Here is a 22,303-nt window from a genome sequence, read left to right on the forward strand (position 1 = left end):
AAAAGGTCGTATCATAGCATAGCGAAAGGATCCCAAATCTTGTCGAGCGAGTGAACGAGAATAAACAAAACAGAAGAGGGGAGTGGGGGAAGGGAGGCATATCAACTTTTGAACAGCAACATGGCCCATGGTGGCTATGGCAAACGGAGAGTGGCTGAGCGCAAACCCCCTGTAGGTCGCCGTTCCAAAGGATTAGGCGTAGACAAGAAGCCTAAACAAAAGCCCAAATCCGTTTCTATCAAGAACCAAATCCGCTCTGTAGATCGCATGCTCCGCAAGGTACTACTTTCTTACTTCCTTTTTTCACTTTCAACTAGGGTTTTTTTCACCATTAATTAGTTCTCTTTTTAATACAAGGAACTTCCACCTCAAGTAAGAGAAGCTCAAGAAAAGAGGTTAGAGGAATTGAAGAAGCAACAAGAAATTCATACTCGTTTGGCTCTTGAACGCAAGATTTTCTTGCGTGATCGGAAGATTAAGTTTTTTGGTAACAACTTAATGTGAAATATATATATTTTTCATTATTTAGTCTCAAGCTGAATCCTCAAAGTCATGTCCTTTGTTTTGTTTAGAGAGAAGAAAGATAGAAAGAAGAATACGGCGTCTTGAGAAACTGCAGCGCGCTTCATCTGGTCAGCTACCCCAAGATGCTGATGTTGCTGATCAGCTTTCTAAATTGAAAGAAGATCTTGAATATGTTAGGGTAAGCTGCTGCTGCTCTAAATGTATCTTTGCAACGCTATATTTTGCCCTTCAGTTGAGTAAAAATGTAATGGACATTTACTGTTGTTCTGTACTAACCTGATTGAAACTAAAGATACAGTCTACCATACAGTGTGAGATGAAATGTTGACTGTATTGCATTTAGTTTACACTTGAGTCTTCTTGGAGAAGTATTTTAAATAAATACATGAGCTCCGCTTGTCCTGCTTCTTGTTTTTTTTCCCCTTTTAAAAAAGAAATCTTTCTAAGCTGAAGGTTTTTTTTTTTTCCTTCTATTTTACATTGCTATTTTCTCTTGGAATTGCAGTTTTTCCCCAAGACCGAGAAATATGTATCTTTATTTACTGGAGGTGATGATTCAGACAAAGTTGATAGGAGAAATAGATTGCGCAAGCAGATTAAAGCCAACTTAATTGCTGCTGCAGCCAGCGGCAAGGATTTGGAAGGTATCTTCTTTGTTTTGCTTACCTCTGCAACTTTCTAAATAAAATGATATGAACTTTCTTGCTTGGCTACTGGACCCAAAGAATGACCCTTGTATAGGATATAGCGGTGAGTGGTTGATATGGTTTGTTATTGAAATCTTGATGTAGAAACATCACCGTTTGATGCTTGTGGATCTGCTCCATGGATTAAGCTTTTTTGCAGGCATTTGTGTTTAGATAAATCATTTTCCTCAAGAAATGAAACTAAAATATACAATTATGTGTATCTGTATTAATAAAGAATACACTGTCGGTTGTCATAGGAAGACTGTTTTTCCCTATCTTACCATTCTGTGCACCACAATACTTTGCAAATTTGTACATAGCCAGAATGAAGAAATGAGGTTTTTGTTTGTGCCCTTGCCAATAGTGGGAACCCAGCCTCTATGCCTGGTAGATATTACTTAGCTTTAAATGTTTTCCCATTTATTGGGTTGTGGGCAGATCACTAGAGTGACAACTTTGATTTAAGATAAATGATACAGGTCATAAGCTGAACGAGCAAGCACCCACCAGTAATGCTTTCCACATTACAAAAGGCTTTGTGGATTATACACCTGTTAATGCTATTTACCTGCTAATACCATCTCATTATAGTGGTTTTCTTGTGATATCTTCTTATTATTGTGATGAATGTTTTTTTTTTACTTACCTTAACAGAGACAGGGAGTGAGGATGATGGTCTTTTGGATCTGAGTGAAGATGATTTCTTTTTAACTGGAACCTCGAGTGATGAAGCTGATGCAGATGATGAATGGACAGATAAAAGTACAAGGTATATACCATAACTGTGAGGGAAGATTCTAGTTTCAAGATCTACATTTGCAGTTGGGCAAGTTATTTTATCTTATCAGCAGCTTGATTTGTATTTCTTTCATGTTTTTATCAGTCACATTTACTACTGAATCAAGATAGCAATGAAAATATAAATATGCATGTACACTGGTTTATTCTGCAAGCTTTATGCTGTCACATTAGACTGGAAGCACTGCGCACCCATTTGGTCCTATATTTAGATTGTCATAATATAGTTTTGCATATGTTGTCAACTGGTTTATACCTTAAAAGGTGCATATTATAATTTGTTTTCAGGGAACCAGCTTCTAGTGCTTCTGGCAAAGCAGCATCTGGAATGTCAAGCGATGAAAGGAATCAGGTCACTTTTTAAACCCGAATATTGCACTGTTTTAATGAAATTATATATCAGCTATTTTTTATTTTTATTTTTTTTGTTATAAAAAAGAAAATGAACATTTTTTCTGACATCAGTTTTTTCCATGGAGACAGACAGCTGGCAGAGCTCTAATGCCTCCTCCTCGGCCTTCAAATAATTTGCATGCAAATCCAGTGCATGCTCAATCAAGGTTTGGAGCTTCATCAAGCAAAGATTCATGGAAACAGAGGGCTGGAATTTCTACATCTAGTAATACATCAAGTAGCATAAGTGGATCTTCCTTTAGGGCAGGGGGTTCTTCAAGTACAAGGACAGGCCACAGCAGTAATCTAAGTTCAAATTCCGATGCTCATAAACCCCGGAGGAAGAGGAGGCCAAAGAAGAAAAAGCAACAGGTATGTTACTCTAGGCTGTTATTATGTCCATCTTGCATTCTATCTCTTCATTTATTTCAACCATCCTAGACTGCTGTATTCATTATCTTAAAAATAATTTCATGAGTTGGAGTTTGTTAGGTGTGCAAGTCAATTTGTGTAACATGCTTCTATTTGCTGTTATATTTATTAATTATCAACCTTCTGCGGTGCATGATTTGTTTCTTCCTCCATTTGCAGGCCTGAAGTGGATGAAATCAGCACGCATGTAACTTCACCATAATCAATTTAATTAGCTTGTCATCATATATCTATGAAATTCTTTTGCAGATCTGTTATAACCGCCAAATATTTTTCATATTTTTTATATCAACAAACAGTTGGGAATCTGTTTTTTTTTTCTTTTTGAATGTTAACTTGGTCCAATGTCTCTGCAATGCTAGCGTTATTAGTATTCTTTCCGACAGAAACTCACTTTCTGATCTATATGCATCCCCAGACCCATTCTCCCGTTTAATGAGATGAAAGATTGGCTAACCTTGGGTGGTGTTGTGGTAGAGGCAGTTGGACCTGAACATGGTTTATCAGGGATTTGAATGTGCTGTCATGCGCTGAAAATTTGGCTTTCTCGCCCTCGAATTCTTTCTTTCTAAAGAGAGTTCCTGTAGGGCTCGCTTGAAAAATGTATCCGTGGTCAATTGTTATCTTTGCCATAGCTCGTTCGAGTCTGCTATCAATTTTTCACCAAAACAACACCTTAAAGATGTTAAGATGCAATGTTATTATTTTATTGCGGTTTCATATGGCTCTGATCCCTTCTTTTTGTAATGGGTGGGATGCGGGCAAGTGTTTTTTTAATATTTTTTATTTTTTTAATTAATTAATTTTAGTATTTTTCAATTGTTTTGATATATTTATATTAAAAATTATTTAAAAAAATAATCATTATAACATTTAAAAATTCTCAGCATACCATTGTTTCCGGAATTTTTTTTTTAATTTATATTCATAGAGGTTGTTGGGATAGTGTTTAGAATTTTTTTTATATATACAAAGAGGCATTCCTGTGCTGTGTTTGATGGATTCACCAAGAGTTATGTATACATAGTTCGGTACTAATTATTTTACCTGTATTTTACTATGAATTAGATAATTATTCTTTGATAAAAAAATAAATATGTAAATATGTTTTTTATAATAAAAATTATAATTATAAATTAAAAACTCTATTCATGCATTTAATTAAATAAACTAATAATTATTTGTGCTAATAAATACAAAAAAAATATTAACATGTCTATTCCAACTTGTATTTTTTTTTAACGTGGATGAATTAATGTGTAGGTGTTGTTAGGATATTTGTTGACAATAGACAAAAAAATATAACTATGAACTAATGCTTAGATGTTATAAAATATAGTGAATGTCATGTGTGTTGATAGAAACATCTAAAATTTCAAACTCATTTTTAAAGTAGTAAAAAAAATAGGATAATATTGCACTTGCTAAATTGAAACATCATTTTCTTAGTTTTTGTATAATAATCTTAAAAAAAAAGTGTTAAGAAAAAAAATAAAAAACAATGATAATAAGAATAAAAATAATATAGTCTAAGTGTAGAGTGATAAATATTTCAAGAGCAGAGAATAAGAAATAATATTTTTTTCAAAAAAATATAAATAAAAAACTAAAAAAATATTATAAAAAATAGTGATAAATAAAAAAAATAAAAAAAATATAAAGAATAATATTGATATCATATACAGATTATAAAAATAGATTTATTAATCTTAAAAAATTATAACGAACTTGTCAATAATTTAGTTTTTAAAAATTAACTTATTATTAATTTTTTCTAATTATCTTTAACAAAAAATAAAATACAGATTCACAAATACATACTAAAAACATGTTTAAATTAATTGATGCATGATTAAGAATCTCTCTGAGAGTATTTTTTTTTTTTTTGAAAAGTGATCTTATTTTTAAAAATATTGAATTGATGTTTTTTGAGTATTTTTTATAATTTTAATATTCAAACATTAAAAATTAAAAAAATATTTTATACAAAAATCCATACGCACAATCAAAAAACACAAACTAAGTTTCATTTTTATTTCAACTCTGTTTTATTTTTTATTTCTTGCTACTAGCCTTACCAAAAAGGGGGTGTATGCAACACTTACCAAACTCGGCTGGGACGGAAGGGAAATGGATTCCTAGTAAAAGTAAAACTGAAGAGCAAAGAGAAGCTCAATTCTCAGTAAGGGCACAACTCAAACACGAGCATTCATTCATTCATCATATCTATTTATTTATTATTTGCTGTTGTATATCTTCGTTGTTACCAAAACAACAGAGAGACTAGAATCAGAGAGAGCAAGGAATGGAAAAAACCTGGAAACAACGATGCCTGCCCTTGTTGCTGCTGCTGCTCTCAATATTATCTGCCGACACCAACCACAACAACATTATCTTCCTTCGACAAACTGCGGCTGATGGTGTCACTCCCGAGGAAGCCACACTTCTTCGAGACGAGGTACTCCCTCCCTCCTTCCTTTTTTAAATTTGCCTCCTCTTCTTTTTAATCATAAAAAGAAAAGAAGAAAACTCTTCTTCTTCTTCTTCTTGAACATTAGATCTGTCATTGCTCAAGCATTCACCTCTTAGCTTTATCATCGAATTTCAAGTTTTTTAGCTGTTTCCTCTCTCTCTCTCTCTCTCTTCTGTAATTACTGGACTTCGAGAATTGCTCTTATTTATGGTGATTATAAGTAAATTTTACAAGTTTTATAAATTTGATCCTGCCCATTTATTATTTAATTGCATTGATGAATTTATTTGCAATCACACTAATTGAAGCTTTAAGCATTGCTCAATTGACAAAAATCCCTCTATGTATTTTTTCCTCTTACGAATTTTTGGTGAATTGCGCCATCTCTGTTTTGGGAATAGTATCACTCTTTTTAGAAAATAAATAAAGAATTGATTTTTTTTCATGTGCGTGATATGTTTTTGTTGATGGTATGATATAGGTTCGTGAAATGTTCTATCATGCTTTTAATGGATACATGGAACATGCTTTTCCGCTTGATGAATTAAAGCCTCTATCATGTGAAGGAGAAGACAGTCTTGGTGGTTATGCTTTGACTCTGGTTGGTGATGTCCTTGTTCCTGGTTCTTTGTCTTTAAGCTATTATATGAAAGTTTGGTGAACATATTAATGCTGTCGCAGATTGACTCCTTGGATATGCTGGCTCTACTTGGTGACCGAGAACAGTTCACTTCCTCTGTTGATTGGATTGGTAAAAATCTTCGGTTTGATATAGTGAGTAAGCATTTACTATGATGATTTGAGCTCACATGTTTTGATACTTTGATAGGAATAACCTTTTAACAGGCATCAATGCATTTTTATATTGAAATTTACATCATAGAAATTACAAGCCATGTTACCCCTCCTATCATTTTGGTCGAGCAATCAAATGACTATCCTTCTGAAGTTATAAACCTATGTCTGTAGTTATCAGAAGACATCTTATCTATTTTTTTTTTTTAATTCTGTTATCTTGTTTCCAGAATAAAACAGTATCTGTCTTTGAGACTACCATCCGGGTCCTTGGAGGTTTACTCTCTGCTCATCTTATTGCAAGTGATTATGCTACGGTAAATGCAATGATCACCTTTGTAAATCTTTTCTTTTCAATATCTTTCTAGTTAAGGATAAGGCAGAATACGTAACGTTTAGTAATGAATTCTATTGCCTTTTACGATGAATAAATATCAAAATAAAGCATTAAGAAAGCAATGCGCATGACACACAAGTGTTTGCATTCTGCATGTAAGTTATAGCTTAAAGACAGCATGTTCTTGGGTGCTAATTTATCTTATATTTGAAACTTGATGTGCTTGATTGCTCCTCAATAATGAGTAAATGCCTAGATACCCTTTCGCCTAGATACCCTTTCAATATTCTATCCAGGGAGAATGCCACTTCCATCTTTTGGTTGCAGGGTATGAGAATTCCATCCTATGACAATCAATTACTTGACTTAGCTGAGGATTTGGCTCGGAGAATGCTACCTGCATTTGACACTCCTACAGGTATGACTACTAGATACTGACATTTGCTGCATTTCTTGTGGTTTTTGGCATTCCATCCTTGAGAGGTGGGTGAAATCAGCATGGACACAGAATTTGCACTATATCTGTAGTTCTATGAGTGGTCATGACTCATGAGTTTATGTTTCTGGCAATTCATAATGAATTTATATTTGTGGTTTGTTTTAAGCCTATCATATTTTTGACATTTTTTTAATTAATAGGACCTCTTAGTTATTGTCTTCAAGCTTAGCTTTAGGGGATGTGTTTTGTAGCTTTATTTTTGTTGGATAGAGTCTGTCTTACCATCAATCTCTAAATTTAAAATTTCTGAAAGCAATTGCGTGTTTTGAGTATTGGCCTTGCAAGTTCATTAATGCTGTAATATTATATTAATTTGATCTTAAGCTATGATGTACTGCAGGAATTCCATTTGGGTCTGTCAATCTTTTATACGGGGTTGATGAACAGGAAAGCAGGGTAAAGCCACCCTCTTTTTCTCCTTTTATGTGAATTTCTTGAGATACTTGCCAATGCTTTCCTCACCTTGTAGCACCCCTCTTTTTCAAACAGTTACAATAAATGTTTTTTGCTGCTACATGTTATTCATTGTAGAATTGACTCCATGAATTCAATATCCTAAAATGACTGGGTAGCTTGTGAAATGCAATTTTTGGTGTATTTAGATAACGTCAACTGCTGGTGGTGGAACCTTGACTTTGGAATTTGGGATGCTTAGTCGCTTGACCAATGATCCAAGTAAGTATTCATAGCATGATACATTTTCCAGGCTGGCCATTGAATTGTTGTTTTCCATCTAGCAACTGAGGTTTCTGATTTTCTCCTAGAGAAATGAGATGTCATGATTAAGTTGAGATAATTCTGTGTTTTTCAACCTTTAATACAGAATTTATGTATAAAAATGTTACAAATTGCATCTTCACACAAATTAGATTGTGCTTGCATCATTATATCATGGCCCAGTAGTGTTTGGCTTACTGCCAGGTTTCATATTTTGCATATCTCAAACTTCTTAGCTTGTCAGATGTGCCATTTCTTAGATGGAATCCATAGTTTGAATATCATTTATTGAATAGAAACTCCTGAGCCTTGCAAAGCAGCGGTGCCAGATTTGTGATCTCTTCAGTTGCTGTCCTTGGTCAATGGTGAGATTTTCAAGATCCGAATAGGATTTTTCCATGAGGATTGGCACGGGCAGCACCTTTGTCTGCTCTTTTTGGCAGCATGGCTGAAGAAATTTAATTTGGCTATAGTATGAAAATATTAAGGCATTTATGTAACATAATTATGAGTAAGACTTTCTCTAGGCATACTGTAGACAGCTACAACAGCATATGAATGTTTAGTTTATGCACATGAATATGCTAGGATATAGTGATTTGAGAAAGTCGAAACAAGAGTGACCTATTTCTTGCTCTTTCCTGATGGTTCAAATCAGAAAAACAAAAAATGAATCCTCCTCCAAGGTAATAAATTTTTCACTTGCATAGGAATGAGCGTTGCTGCATAAGAGACTTGAGCAGAAGAGGCAGTCCATTGACTCCCTAGCTGTTGCACGCATCTCGACCTGACTTGAAACTGTGTTCAGTTACTTTATATTTAGTTAATTATCAAGCAACTTCTGTATATTGACCAGGGGCTTTGCCTCAATTAATAGTTACTGTATAAACTTTCTATAAATTCATTGGTACTTCAAACATAAAAGGGTAACAGCCCCTTCCACCTCAACTCCAGAAATAAAAACAGAAGCAATCTTCACCTTCTGCTAAATTGTTCCATAATGTGGTGGTACTGTATCTAGCAACTATGGGTATTGTGTGTTCATCCATCAAGTGGACCTTACAGTGCCTTTCAGGATTCTGACTTTTATTTGATAAAAGATAAACTTTCTAATGTCAATTCAGACTTTATCAGAACGTTATCCTAAGACTGCCTTTTGTATCTCCATATCACTTTGTAGCTTCTTTTTGTTTATCGACTGGTTTCTTTTATTATCCTTTTCCTTCTCAGTTTCTGTGGGGAATTGCAAAGGTTGATTGCGATCCACTTATTGACATTGATTATTGTTCTTATCTCATTTCATGGATATGCAGTTTTTGAGCAAGTAACAAAGAATGCCGTGCGCGGATTATGGGCTCGCCGTTCAAAGCTGAATTTGGTTGGTGCTCACATCAATGTATTTACAGGTGAATGGACACAAAAGGTAACATTTTTTTTTTTTCCTGAAGCATTTCAAAATGTGTAGAAGATCTCGTGTTTTTAAAATTACCTGTTTTTGACAGCAACATGGCAATCTCCTAGAGATTTACAGGTGAATGGACACAAAAGGTAACTTTTTTTTTTTTTGAAGCATTTCAAAGTGTGTAGAAGATCTCGTGTTTCTAAAATTACCTGTATTTGACAGCAACATGGGAATCTCCTAGACATTTTCTTTTAAGTTGAATAATGAGGAATAATTAAATTCTGGGAGCAAATTATAGATTGCTATATGGTTTGTCTGACTACTCCATCCCTTAAGAAAGTTGTGAAAAAAAGAACAGAGATTTTTGAAACACATTGTAATGACCTTGTCAATTGATGTCATCTTGTATTTTAAAAGTACGAGGATGGGCGCATATTAGCAGTTTTTATCTCAGTGTCAGTATTTATTTAATTTATTGCATCCACCCACATCCTTCCTCTCCCAAAAAAAAATAAAAAATGCAGCATATCGATATCTAATATGGGAACTTGATTGAAATCTCAGTATTTAGCTGATGACATGATTTGGTTTGAGAACAAGAATTTGGGTTAATCGAAGTCACATTGCTTGATGTTTGGCTTGAAATTGTACATGCCTGATGATATTTGACAACTTTGTCTTAACTTGCTCAGAAATGATGGTTGAGAGCATTTGTTTTTTAAATTCCGGAGAAGGTGGTATTCTTTGCTTGTGCACTTGTTTGTGACCTTAAAATTAGGGATGGGATTCACTTGAAAAATTCAATCAAGCTTCTTGTCACATATTTCTTCATGGTTGAGTTTTCTCAACGTTTGGGCAACTGAATTCATTTTTTTTCCCAAGGGACAATACTCATGTTCCTTTGCTGCTTTGCAGGATGCTGGAATAGGAACAAGTATTGACTCTTTCTATGAATATCTCTTAAAGGTATGTGATCATACAGTGATTCCAGCAAAAAATTATTTGATTATCAGAGCCACCAAATTTTTTTTTCCAGTTTTTTATGACTTGCGTTCTGTATATCATGAAAGAAGGTGGTAAAAATACTCAAATCAACTAAGCCTTAATTCCAAACTGGTGGGCACCCATTTTTAAGGTTTTTAGAAAGAGCACTTCAGAAATAATTGTCTATGCAGAACCAGCACTATCAAAATGCTTTAATCATTTCCTGTTCATGGATAATGGTAGAGATTTCTTTGCTATAGCAGATAAATCAGGTTCTCTTTATACAAAGAGTATTTGTTCATTTCACAAGAATTTTTGGGCTGAAAATTTTCTTCATCTTTTCAGGCTTATTTGTTATTTGGTGACGAGGAGTATTTGTTTATTTTCCAAGAAGCCTATGCAGCTGCTATGCACTATCTTTACAATGATCCTTGGTATAATCTCGTGGCTATTTTGTGCTTCAATATAAATATATCTTTTATATTTGGTTTCTTTTGTTATTCCTCTTTTATGGGGCAATAATTCACCCATTGGATCTTAATTTTAGATGTCTTTATAGGTATGTTGAGGTAAACATGGATTCTGCTGCTATTGTCTGGCCATTGTTTAACAGTTTGCAGGCCTTCTGGCCAGGCCTACAGGTATTTTCTTTTTCTTTATTCTAGGTTTTGGACTATAGATTTTATGACTGCCTTTTTTTTTAACCTATATTTGGTTGATTGGATATGAGTAAAGGTTTTAGCAGGAGATATTGATCCTGCAATTCGAACTCATGCTGCATTCTTCAGTGTCTGGAAAAGATATGGTTTTACTCCAGAAGGCTTTAATCTTGCTACTCTAACTGTTCAGGTATCCAAATCATTGTTATTGGAAGCCCAAGAAAATTATTATTCATAAGTGTTCCAGATGTTAGGCCCATTCTATGGGTTTACAAAGAGCTGTGCAAGAAATGTCTATTTTGTTGACCTGACATCACCATAACTCATGCCTTTTCCCTCCACCATGCACTTTTCTTTATGTAATTTACTTTGCATGCTAATAGACATCTTGTGTGTTACATATTATCTCATATATTTGTATCTTTTTTCCATACATTTGTTTTATAGCATGGGCAGAAGAGTTATCCTCTGCGCCCAGAGTTGATAGAGAGCACATATTGGCTTTACAAAGCTACCCGGGATCCGAGGTCAGAAAAAATCTGTGATAACTTCATACTTGCGTAATGTTTTCTTGTTTTTCCAGTATTGAGGATTTCTAAATTTTATATACTGACAAATATCATTGCTTCTTTATGTCTACCAAGAAGAAACCAGTGGATCTGGAAAGGATCACATACTGACATGCCAGAACCATGAATTTCTATATATGCGTATCATAGGCAGGAGATCCCAGTTAGAAAATAGGAGAATAATACTTTCATATGCATTGCTGATTTACTAGCTATTAGCTCCTTCTACTTAACCTTCACATTTAGCATAAAAATAATAATAAAAGGTTAACCAGATTTAATTACAAACAGATAACTTGGGGTCGACTGGAATTTCCTGGATGCAAAATATTACCTGGAAAGAAATTCGAGAAATATTCTGGAATGAAAGCTGCTATAAAACAGATTCTGGTCTTTTTGCCAGATTGCATAGCCTTTTCTCTTGGTTCTTAACTTATTTGTTTCAATTCCCATGCTCCACCTAATGTGGCTTCTCCTACTGTCAAGAAATTGCAATTGAAGCCATGTCTCTGATTATCCTCTGCAGATATCCTGACGTTGGAAGGGATATGGTTGTGAGCTTGCAATATGGGGCTCGATGCCCCTGTGGTTATTGCCATATAGTAGATGTAGAATTTCACAAGAAAGAGGACCACATGGAGAGCTTTTTCCTGGCCGAAACTGTTAGTATTACTTTTGGGTAACTCCAGTCAGATATTTTATTTTCCTTTTTGGTTGGTGTTATAGAGGAACCATACCATCAAATGGGATGGTATATTTTCATCTTTGTGGATTTGGTTAATATCAAGACTGTCTGTTCATCATGTTTAGGAGTTCTCTCTAATATTATTGCCCTGATACATGGTCTTGTCATCCAATAATAGAAGGTTGTGAAAATGCTTGAGAATGTAAAGATTGTTTATGATGAGAGGGAAATTTTACCTTTTCAAATGTTTGTAATGAAAAAAATGGCATGAAGATGTTAATAAAATTCTTTTAATATGTTGTTTGGCTTCTATATTATGTCTTTTTTTCCTTTTGCTTGAGAAAAGTGTGCCATTACGTGTTAAGTACATGCTAAAGAATTTCAATTAGATACTAGGATTAGGGTTGGAGTGCAGACTGGTTAAATGGGTTATGTTCTATTCAAACCCAGCAGCTAAACTTTTTTGCCGTAGCGAAACTGAACCACTCCTATTCTGGCCAAGGTGTACGAACCTTGGGTTTGCCTGTTTGCTTTATATGAGATTTATATTTTGATGATAGCTTGTTTCCTCTGGGATAAATTAGGCACAATCTTCTTCGCTTCCCTTTTTCTGGAAAAAGAAGAATAGATTTATTAGAAGAGATAAAAACTGCTGTACAACAAGGAGGATAAGGTGTCTTCATGGAAATAAGGCAGAAGATTTATTTGTTTTTTTTTTTTTTAATATTTGATATAAGAGGGATTGATGTTCATATTCTATGGCAATAAATGAGTGTGTCCTGCCATGCAGAAGGTTATATTAGTGAATTTGCCTTTCCATTTGATGTGCTTCATGAGTTTTAATCCATCTATGCCATTGCATTTGATTAATTGCTCGCTAAAACTGTTGTTAGGTCAAGTACCTATGGCTTCTTTTTGATTTGGCTTCGGGTCCAGATAACCTTGTAGAAAATGGGCCATACAAGTAAGGCTTTGTGCTTTTAATTGTGCTTGCCAGGTTAATTCTCTACTATCTCTTATTTTCAATCATTTGTTGGAAATATTTACTCATTTACAGGTACATCTTCAGCACAGAGGGCCACTTGTTGCCTGCAACCCCACAAATATCTCTCATACATGAACATTGTTCATATTTAGGTGCATACTGTAAAGGTGGTGGCATTGAACAGGAATCTCGTAAATCAGACATCTCAATCCATCCCCAAGAAAATAATGCCAGTGTGCTTTCTGGGAGCTGGGTTCATTCCAGTTATCCATCAGATTCCTCTTTTCTCGAGTCTACGACTACATCAGGGTTGATGAAGGTTAGTTTACTTTTTGTTTTTTCCAAATCCCTCGCCTGCATCCTCATTTTTTCACTTTTAAGCACTAAATCCTATATGATACCTTGTTAAAGATGTATTGATTGATTTTACATTTTCTTGAGAAGAGGAAGAATGCTGTTAATAAATTTGATGCAAATTGAGTGTTGTTATCCCCTGACATGTCATTTTGAATTTCAGTGAATATCTGACGGCGAAGTTATAGAATAAATGAATAAAAACAAGGAGTGTCAACCTTCATGTTATCTGCTGTTTGCAACAGCCTTAATAATCTTGACATGGAATGTTGATGGTTTTTCTCTGCAGGGACTTTGCCCTGGATTAACTCATGGACAAAAATATGGAATATCATACCTAGATGCAACCAGTACAGCTCAGGAGGATCACTCCACGCACCAAAGAGAGAATGTGGCTGATAGCCATTCTTTGCTGGTTGTTTCCCAACAAAGTGCTGATAATTCTCTGTTGAAAAACAAGAAGAATGATCATGACAGAAATGTACAGGAATCAAGTGAATAATAGATTCATCTGCTTGATGCAAAGTACTGTTTGGGCAACCAAAGATTCACAAGGCATCAGCTGCTCTCATCCTGCTAGCTTCACCGGGGAAAAGATCAGGAATTATGATAGAGAAATGGAAGAAATTTTTGACATGGCACCTGACTTTGGCCCTGTGCAATCCCTGAACTAATTGATATTTTTGGCTCCAGACTACCAATGTTTTCTGATGACTGTTTTGGGCAATTCGGCAATTGTTGATAAAGTGGGTTTCTGGCTTGGGATAGAAATATAAGAAGAAAAACAAACAGTGATCCTATATTTATTGTACTTGTCTCCATGTTTCCCGGAGAAGGAGATGGGAATACGAGCTCAAAGCATTTGTAACTAACCATGATTCGCCATACCTTCTGTACAATTATACTTATAGTGAGCCTTAAATATTGATTTTTTTGGTAATTTGAGATTATTAGTGAGATCCTTGACTCCAGTACAAAAGCTGCTACGATATGGCAGCCATTCACTTTCTCTTTGCCAGGCACTGCTCTACAAAAGCAGGTTTGACAAATGTTTAGTTTTTAGCGTTCTTTGATTCAATTCAGCTTTGTTTTACAAGTTAATCTCTACTTTTAGGATTCGGGATACAGGCTTGAAATCCACATGGCACCCCCATTTTAGTAGGGCATAATCCACAAGCTGCTACGATATGGCAGCCATTCACTTTCTCTTTGCCAGGCACTGCTGTACAAAAAGCTGCTACGATATGGCAGCCATTCACTGTCTCTTTGCCAGGCACTGCTGTTCTTGAGGATTCAAGCAGGTTTGACAAATGTTTAGTTTTTAGCGTTCTTTGATTCAATTCAGCTTTGTTTTACAAGTTAATCTCTACTTTTAGGATTCGGGATACAGGCTTGAAATCCACATGGCACCCCCATTTTAGTAGGGCATAATCCACCAATGGGTCGCTGGCCCTGCGGTGTTTTCACGCCTGTAGCATTGGCCAATTGCTGCCCTATGTGCACTTGAACCAGGAAAAAGAAAAAGGCATAAAAGCACTAATTACTAAATTAATGTTATTTTATATAAATATATGATATAAATATATCAAAATCATTTAAAGATTTTAATTCAATACTTTTTAAATAAATATTTTTTTAAATGTCTTTTTAATCGTATACCGTACACAACCCGTCCACTTCTTTCTCCAAAACTCTACGCTCCTTAACCCAACAGTTATAACTTAAAACCACCCTATTTCAATTTTGGCGCCATGAGATATTCGCTCTTGTAATTTTATCCTCCGACCTCACTGCTCTCTATCCATTGGTGTTTTAGTGCCACCTCTTATGCTCATGGACTGATAGATGAAATTCCTGAATCAAGCTCATTTCTCTGTGTGTGAGTGTGTGTGTGTGTTGGGGGGGAGGGGGGGGGTTGCGTGTGTTGGTGAATTTTGTTTGATTTTTTGACAAGGAGAGGAAAAATGGGTTTTGTGAGGGAGGTGTTTGCAGAGATGGAAGATAGAGATACTGTTTGCAAGAATTCAATGGTTTGGGGGTATGGAAACAGCGAAAGAGTTTATGTTGGACAACATATATATCATGGATGGAAGAGAGGAACGTGATCTGTTTGGTTCAGGGATATGTTAAGGCTGGGGACGTCGAGGAGGCATTCGTGTTGAGATAGTGCCTATGAAGGACTTGGTGGTATTGGATGTGATAGTATCTGCTGCTTAGAATATTTTAGAAGCTATGCTAATTCGTGATGTTGTGACTTGGAATTCAATGGTCTTGGGTTCTGCAAAGCGGGGAATTTGGAAGCTGCAGAATTTTTTTTTTTACAGGATGCTAAAAAGAGCAGCCGCATAATGCTTTGGACGTGTACGAGTTCTTTAGAAATCAGGTATCAAGGCCATATTGGAACTTTATAATGGGTAACATACTAGCTTGTTCACAGTGGTTACCAGTTTGATAGATGTGTATGCAAATGGTGCGAGAAAAGAAAGAGCTTTGAAAGCTTTTAAGAATGGTTTATAAGAAAAAATTCTGCAAAATATTACTGCCTTTGCAAATCATGGACCGAGTCAAGATAGCATTTCTTTGTCTGTTGATGCAAGGGGAAAAAATTAAACTTGATATAGTTGCTTTCTAGTGGTTTTGACTGCTTGTAACATTGGGGGCATTGTGAACGAGGGAGGAGGTTTTTCAAGCAAATGACCGATGATCATGGAATTCAATCAGTGGAAAAGCTCTGTGCCGGTGTTGTTGATGACCTTCTTAGTCATGCTAGGTGCCTTGAATAAGCATATAACCTTGTTAGTAGCGTAGCAGTCATGCTGGCTTCATCACAAGATTCAATTGGCTGAAATTTGAGGAGCTGCGCTATTCAAGATCGAGCCTGATAATTCTGGCAATCTTGTTCTTTTGTCTGATATCCATGCAGTTGCTGGAAGATCAGATCATGTTGCTAAATTGAGATCAATGATCTGGGAGAAACAAATTAGAAAGCATAGAAGTTCCAGCCGATTGAGTTGGGAAGTGTTGGCCATGAAGCTTCATGAGAGATACTTCTCAGCATTTATTATATCTTAGACTCACTCAAAGATATGAAGGTTTGGATCTATTATGGAAATTCAAAAGAGAAGTATTTCCTCCCTGCACCACGTGTCCCTCTAATATGTGCTCCTGCAGCATTTTGAAATATGGATGATCAGAATGAAGTGATATAGAGACAACAATGCAAATTTTCCAGCAGAGTACTGCTCAGATTCATATGCACAGATCCTCCTATAAAACCAGGTTATCTAAAATCATCCTGCTGGTAAAACTATAAGCCCTTTATACTTTTCAAAAAAAAAAAAAAAACGTAAGAATGACCTTTCATTTGATATTGTAGATCAATATAAAAGTGGCAAGTAGCTCATGAACTGGACTTAACTTTTACCTTTTCCCTTGCTTAGGTGGTTTAGTCCGTTCAAGGATTAAGTCCCAAGAAATCTCACTTCGACAAATTATTTATTTGGGAAAATCATCCTTTTTTCATTGATAATTTAAGTTGTTTTACATATTTGCTTTTAGATTTGTATTTCAAAAATTTGTTTATCGTGGGAAAGCTTGCAGTACTTTTGTGAAAGGAACCAGTTTCAGTACATATATCCTACGAATCCTCCAGAATTGATTTCAAAATGAAAGTGTTTTAGTAGATGAAATTGTTTTCTTCAATGGGCTGTAGTTTATACCTTTTGAGGAATGTGGTCCTGAAGTTGGGAAGGTGAAAGTAATGGCTAGAAGTTGGGTAGGTGAGAGGAACTGTTTTTAATGCGTTATCTAGCCAGATTGAATGTTAGCATTACAAGGATATCAACTGAGCAACGATCTGTAAGTGGGAATGGATATTTCCTTTTCTTTTGGTTCCATCTTGGCCGAAAAACACTGGAAATTGCCACCAGCTAATAGCACTAGGGCCTGATATCTTATTAAGAACAAATTACTGATGTAAAAAGGGAAACATCAAGATGGAAGTATTAATGTGGCTAGATGCTTACGTCCCCTGAAATGAAACTGGGCCTAGAGGAGCCTTGCTATTTTTCAATGTGATTTGGCTTGGATGTACTTGTTTGTTTAAAGTTAAGCAGAAGCTCAATGAGAAAAGTGAAGAGAATAATAAAAACCAGGTATCGTTTTTGAATGCGAAGCAAAATTATAGTTCGATTATGACTTCCACCACTGCTTTTAAAGCAGTGCAGATCGTGTGCTCTCTAAGATAATAATAACATGATCCCTTGTCATGCTAGTAATGATCTTTACTTTGTCTTGAGATCAAGCCTAGTTATGTGGTAGCGGTTCTGGATTTGTGTTCCATAGCACTTTTGAATTCTCTCTTTTGTGCCACTAGCTTTGTTGCCAAAGGCTTTTTTAGTGAAAGATGATGCTTGGCTATCAATTCCTTAGAGCCACCTGAAGTAGGCAGTAGTGTTGCAGCTGGTGAAAATAACATCATCATCAGAGTACTTAACGAGAAATGTAGATTATTGGCAATCAACAATATTGTTATGCTGAGAATTGTTTGAGCAACGCAAGCTATAGAACACGTCAAATCAGATCTTCATTTTCTTTTTGGAACATAGGAGCTGTCTCTTGTTCAAGTACTCAGTGTCCAAGATGAGGAATGTTTTTTCTAGCATTGAATCTTCTTGATTGTTAATTGATGCAAGCTGGACCATAATATCAAGTTATCTTCCATGATCTTTGATTACAACATCAGACTGTTTTTTCTGGTTTGCTGACAATTGTATGAAACAAGCATCACTAGAATTGTGCCAGGTCTTTTTTTTTGGATGCCTTAGGAGCTATTATATATCGAGTCCACACTAGACGAGGAGAGCTAAGATGATGATGTTGATATTTAGTGATGGATGGTGTAGATATGGGAGAAGTTGCCTTTGCAATAGTTTTGGCAACAAGTTGCCTTGCAAATCTTATATTCTAAGACAAGTTCAACGAACCTGTACATTTTAAATCTTTTGGAATGCTGTATTTTTTAATGGAAAGTGAATAGTTGAAAAAATAAAGAAATAAAAACATAAATGTGTTGCATGGAAGACATAAATATATGATGAATTTATTGATTTCTTAATCTTATGAACCAGAAAATTGAAAAGACGCGGTTGCTTTATGGCATGTGGTTCCCAACTAATCACCTTTTTCCTAAAGCATATTAGACAAAACAATCTTAACTAAGTTCCAAAAATTCTCTCACTGCTCGATAAGATTTTCTTAACCAAACCATGTTAGTGAGATAACACAACTAACCATTTTTATAACCTGTATAGTGATTTCAAGGTTTCAGGTAGTCATGTCCTCTAAAGTAATTATCAGAAATGCACTGTAAATCAATAGTAATTACACAGAAAATTGCCTTCTGAACAAATATTGGATGCCTTCTGAATACCTCTGTGTGTAGACAGAATGATGTTCCTACAAGAGCAACATTTTCACTTCTGTAAGATTTGCTCCGATTCTCTGGATTAATTACACATTGAATTTAGAAGATAGCTATCTTGAATAGGAATCTAATTATGTAGTAACTGCTTAATTTACCAGACAAGCTACAGTTTCCTGCTACTCCTGACTTCTGACTAGTTACCTGTAAAACACACACGGAGTATCTAATCATGTGTCATGTGCATTTTTATGTTCTTCACTATTCCCGACATGACTTACTTTCGTTGTCAACTAGCTATCCTGAAGAACATTGATAAGGGTTAAAGATGAGCATCTTTATTAGCTGAAAATTGATACCTCTGAAGCACTTTATGCTTTTCTTTTACTTTCTTGTTGTAGGAACACCTTGTTCCTCTTAGGTTTCACACACATCCAGAAATCATATTCCTCTTAAGGACTCTGGTGCAGCTCTGATTGCCATGTAGTCTTTGCTGATGAGTACTTATGACCACACAACATGAATGTGAAGTTACCTAATATTTTCCTTGCATTCTATTCCCATGTCTTCTCTATATCGAGCAGACCTTTTCTTTTGATGTTAGCTGGATTACATCGTCGAATGCCTTTTGGACTTCTCCAGTGGCAGTTAAGTTTACGGTTGTGTTAATTTGGATTGTTAATAAACTGAGGGGATAGCTTATTTCTCCTGGTACTTCAGCTATTTGAAATCTACCTTCGATCAATTTCCATCTTGATGCTTATGCAGATGAAAATGACTGTTTCTTTCCTTTTCTCTTTTTTCCTTTGTCTCTTTCCCTGCTTTGAAAATCAACCACAGCCTTGAACAGACTTGATCTGATCCTTCACATAACTGGTCAAAAAGATTTTAACAGAGTTGGGGGGGGGGCAAAGGAGGACCTGCCATCTTAAGGTTGAGATTCCTTTGTTTCTTCTTCCTTAATCTTTGCATTATTTGCTTGTGTTCTTTATTTTTTTTAAGTGAAAAATCTTTATTTGGCAACTGCTCTCTCTTGCTAAATCGAGATTCCATGAACCACCATCATTTTCTTTTACCAAAATATTCTTATTGATTGCATTGAATCTTTATGCTGTCTTTCAAATAAACAAAATTTGGATCAGATTTTGGGATTGTTTTATATCCAACACAACACTCCGGATAGGAGGAAGGATCCATGTCTATCCCCAACTTCCTTTCAATCCACATCGGAAAAATTTTGCTTTTTCTACGGGGAGTCATCAATGGAGGAATAGGCATACGCTGGTTCGATAAGCAAAGAAAAAACAACCACCGCTTGGTTTTGACACGCAAGCGACCCGCCCTTTTACTAGGTTGGGCGAGCATGTATGCTCCTACTCCCAACAAGGTGCTGGTGGGGGCGGGTGTTGGACAAGGAATAATTATGGAAGGCCTACCCTTTAAAGTATAAAAAGATCATGCTAGACATTAACTGAACATCCAAATCTGACTGAAAGGTGACATATTTCTCGTGGGTATCGAGAACACAGAACCGGATGCTGAATCAAAAAGTCATTCATACTGACTAGAGAACACAGAACCGGATCAATATGAAAATATAGTCAGAATCAATTACAGGATTTGTTAGAACTTGGCAAAAACACACTTTTATAATTAGCTTATAGTGGTGTATGGAGAACACTACATGGCAAAACATGGCCGACCCTGTCTTTCCATATGTTTCGTTCTGTTTTTATTTACATAATTGCTTGCACTTGGAGCAATATTATCTTCCTGTATGCAGTTTTGGTTTTGATGAGATTACAAGGACCAACAAAATGACACCTCCACCATAAGTGTCCAAACCACCAAATATCTCGCTGCCACACTCTAGGATAGAAACCGTAACTTCACTCTGGTTTTTCCTGTTTCCTGTCTAAAACTTCCAGTCCAATTATGGAAAACTCTGCAAGAGAGAGACGCAGATTCAGATTTGAGTTTTCTTCTAGGAGAACCCAAGCTGAAAGACTTTCTCAAGGGATGAATCTTCTCTTCGCCCTGCTCCTATGGGTTAATATGGCTTGTGGGTTTTTCATGCACCACAACCCAAGCCTATTGCTTCCGATCCTTTCATGATTCTCAGTTTCTTGCAGGAAGACAGGAACATACTGCAAATGAAAATGAACTGTTAGAATTTATTACATAATATATAGAAATAGATCCAAATGATCTTAGAGAGAGAGGGGGGCAGGCAGATTGGCAGAACTTACTCCCAAGGAACATCTCCAACTAGCATCCAGTCACCATCTTTGTCCTCATAAGTAGGTGCATATTCTGACCCTTTGTAGCCTTCCCTCTCAGAGTACTCACCTGGCATAGTTACAAATATCATCATCAGAACCACAATAATACTAATCAAACATAGATAAACACCATGCAGTATTTACAAAGAACAACATAAAGCACATGCATGTTCATCAAAATAGTCTTACCTATGGTGAGCTTGAGCATGTTCTCCAAAGCCTTTAAGAATTCAGGATATCCCTTGTAAACCTTAAGGTCAATCTTTCTAAGGTATGGTGCTCCGTCCACGCTTACTTTAACATACATCCCAGCTGCAGCCTCGTCCTCAGCCTTCTTGGGCTGGAAGCTATTTTTCCTGTAGGATCGGATTGGTGGCCAGCCGACTATTTGTACCCTGCATGTCGCATGCATATCAAATGAATAAGTACTGCAATAAATCATAGGAAATTAAAGGGTGAATCTATCTACTAAAAACGAAAGACCCTGAGCCAAAAAAGAACAAGGGAAAAGAAAATTTCTGACTTACTTCGGAGCAGAGGCAGTTTCTTGGTCATCATGTTGAGCATCAGATTTACCATTTGCTCCACCCTCCTCTCTGGTCTCTGGAAATGGTCGTTTGTTGTTTCTAGCACCAGAATCTCCTTTCTCATTGGTACAACCCGTGCCTGGCAAACCCAGTCTAAGCTCAGTTGCCTTGAGGTTTAGATCATTCTCATATGCAACACCACCTTCCATGTTTTCCAACAATCTTTGTTCACGCGCAGGATCTGTAAAGAGATGATGCACACGAGACTTGAAGATCGTTCTTGTTTCCTTTGATATGTAGATTCTTGAGAGAAAGAATAGCTAGTATTCTCTCAGCGCGGGGATGTGTGAATGGAAACAAGTGTATTTTATATATAATTTTATATATAAAAAGAAGAGGTTGAGAAAAATCCCTGCTGTTCTCTTCAAATGCATGAATTATGGATGAAGGCAAGCTAAGCCTGTCGGTAGCAATAGCAGCACCTTTGAGGCCCCTTGTCCTTGCATCCAGGGACAATAGGGGGACAAGCACAGCCGCCCATATGGAAGACTTTCGAGAGCTTTAATCGGGGACGGTCAAGATGAGTTTTGGGGGATTGTGGGAGGGAAATCAGGAAGTTCCTTAAGAGGAAAGTATGAGGAAACATCTCCATGTGGGCGACGGGGTCCGCATGGCTAGGTCAGTATGGTCATTGCCAGGCCATGTGGGACTCGAATTTGGCCATTGAGTTTTGAATTCGGTTGAGTGGGTTGTAGCATGACATGTGGGATATCATG

General features: G+C 36.1%; 3 protein-coding genes across 4 annotated transcripts; 2 read left to right on the forward strand and 1 right to left on the reverse strand.

Annotated features, from left to right (window-relative positions):
- LOC105127780 (rRNA-processing protein EFG1-like) lies at positions 1–3,290 on the forward strand. Its single transcript, XM_011029201.1, has 8 exons — positions 1–279; positions 358–487; positions 573–703; positions 1,031–1,169; positions 1,869–1,983; positions 2,301–2,364; positions 2,496–2,777; positions 2,997–3,290. The coding sequence occupies exons 1-8, from the start codon at positions 121–123 to the stop codon at positions 3,000–3,002; spliced, it is 1,026 nt and encodes a 341-aa protein (XP_011027503.1). The 5' UTR covers positions 1–120; the 3' UTR covers positions 3,003–3,290.
- Positions 3,291–4,922: 1,632 nt separating this feature from the next.
- On the forward strand, positions 4,923–14,267 carry LOC105127789 (probable alpha-mannosidase I MNS4). 2 transcript variants are annotated; one of them, XM_011029217.1, is made up of 18 exons: positions 4,923–5,019; positions 5,116–5,295; positions 5,792–5,911; positions 5,992–6,084; positions 6,336–6,422; positions 6,770–6,860; positions 7,282–7,337; positions 7,544–7,616; positions 8,972–9,081; positions 9,976–10,026; positions 10,390–10,478; positions 10,604–10,685; positions 10,780–10,893; positions 11,151–11,230; positions 11,799–11,934; positions 12,851–12,921; positions 13,015–13,261; positions 13,586–14,267. In XM_011029217.1, the coding sequence occupies exons 2-18, from the start codon at positions 5,143–5,145 to the stop codon at positions 13,796–13,798; spliced, it is 1,866 nt and encodes a 621-aa protein (XP_011027519.1). In that variant the 5' UTR covers positions 4,923–5,019; positions 5,116–5,142; the 3' UTR covers positions 13,799–14,267. The 2 variants fall into 2 exon arrangements, with proteins under 2 accessions (XP_011027519.1, XP_011027514.1); XM_011029212.1 differs by lacking the exon at positions 4,923–5,019 and having other exon boundaries at positions 5,028–5,295.
- A 6,020-nt stretch (positions 14,268–20,287) lies between these two features.
- Positions 20,288–21,907, reverse strand: LOC105127802 (auxin-induced protein 22D). Its single transcript, XM_011029229.1, has 4 exons — positions 21,528–21,907; positions 21,190–21,395; positions 20,968–21,067; positions 20,288–20,865 (listed from the first exon to the last, which is right to left on the reverse strand). Exons 1-4 carry the CDS (start codon positions 21,734–21,736, stop codon positions 20,790–20,792), a joined length of 591 nt encoding a protein of 196 aa, XP_011027531.1. The 5' UTR covers positions 21,737–21,907; the 3' UTR covers positions 20,288–20,789.
- Between the last annotated feature and the right edge of the window lie 396 nt (positions 21,908–22,303).

The sequence above is a fragment of the Populus euphratica genome, unplaced genomic scaffold (genome assembly GCF_000495115.2).
Source record: "Populus euphratica unplaced genomic scaffold, PopEup_1.0 scaffold1.1, whole genome shotgun sequence".
Taxonomy (NCBI): Eukaryota; Viridiplantae; Streptophyta; class Magnoliopsida; order Malpighiales; family Salicaceae; genus Populus; species Populus euphratica.

Coding starts and splice junctions, on each gene's coding strand:
- LOC105127780 (XM_011029201.1), top strand. CDS start 121: ATGGCCCATGGTGGCTATGGCAAACGGAGAGTGGCTGAGCGCAAACCC. Junction 488..572: donor TCGGAAGATTAAGTTTTTTG/GTAACAACTTAA, acceptor TGTTTTGTTTAG/AGAGAAGAAAGATAGAAAGA. Junction 2,365..2,495: donor CAAGCGATGAAAGGAATCAG/GTCACTTTTTAA, acceptor CCATGGAGACAG/ACAGCTGGCAGAGCTCTAAT.
- LOC105127789 (XM_011029217.1), top strand. CDS start 5,143: ATGGAAAAAACCTGGAAACAACGATGCCTGCCCTTGTTGCTGCTGCTG. Junction 5,296..5,791: donor CCACACTTCTTCGAGACGAG/GTACTCCCTCCC, acceptor GGTATGATATAG/GTTCGTGAAATGTTCTATCA. Junction 12,922..13,014: donor GTAGAAAATGGGCCATACAA/GTAAGGCTTTGT, acceptor ACTCATTTACAG/GTACATCTTCAGCACAGAGG.
- LOC105127802 (XM_011029229.1), bottom strand. CDS start 21,736: ATGGAAGGTGGTGTTGCATATGAGAATGATCTAAACCTCAAGGCAACT. Junction 21,068..21,189: donor CATGCTCAAGCTCACCATAG/GTAAGACTATTT, acceptor TAACTATGCCAG/GTGAGTACTCTGAGAGGGAA. Junction 20,866..20,967: donor GTTGGAGATGTTCCTTGGGA/GTAAGTTCTGCC, acceptor TTTCATTTGCAG/TATGTTCCTGTCTTCCTGCA.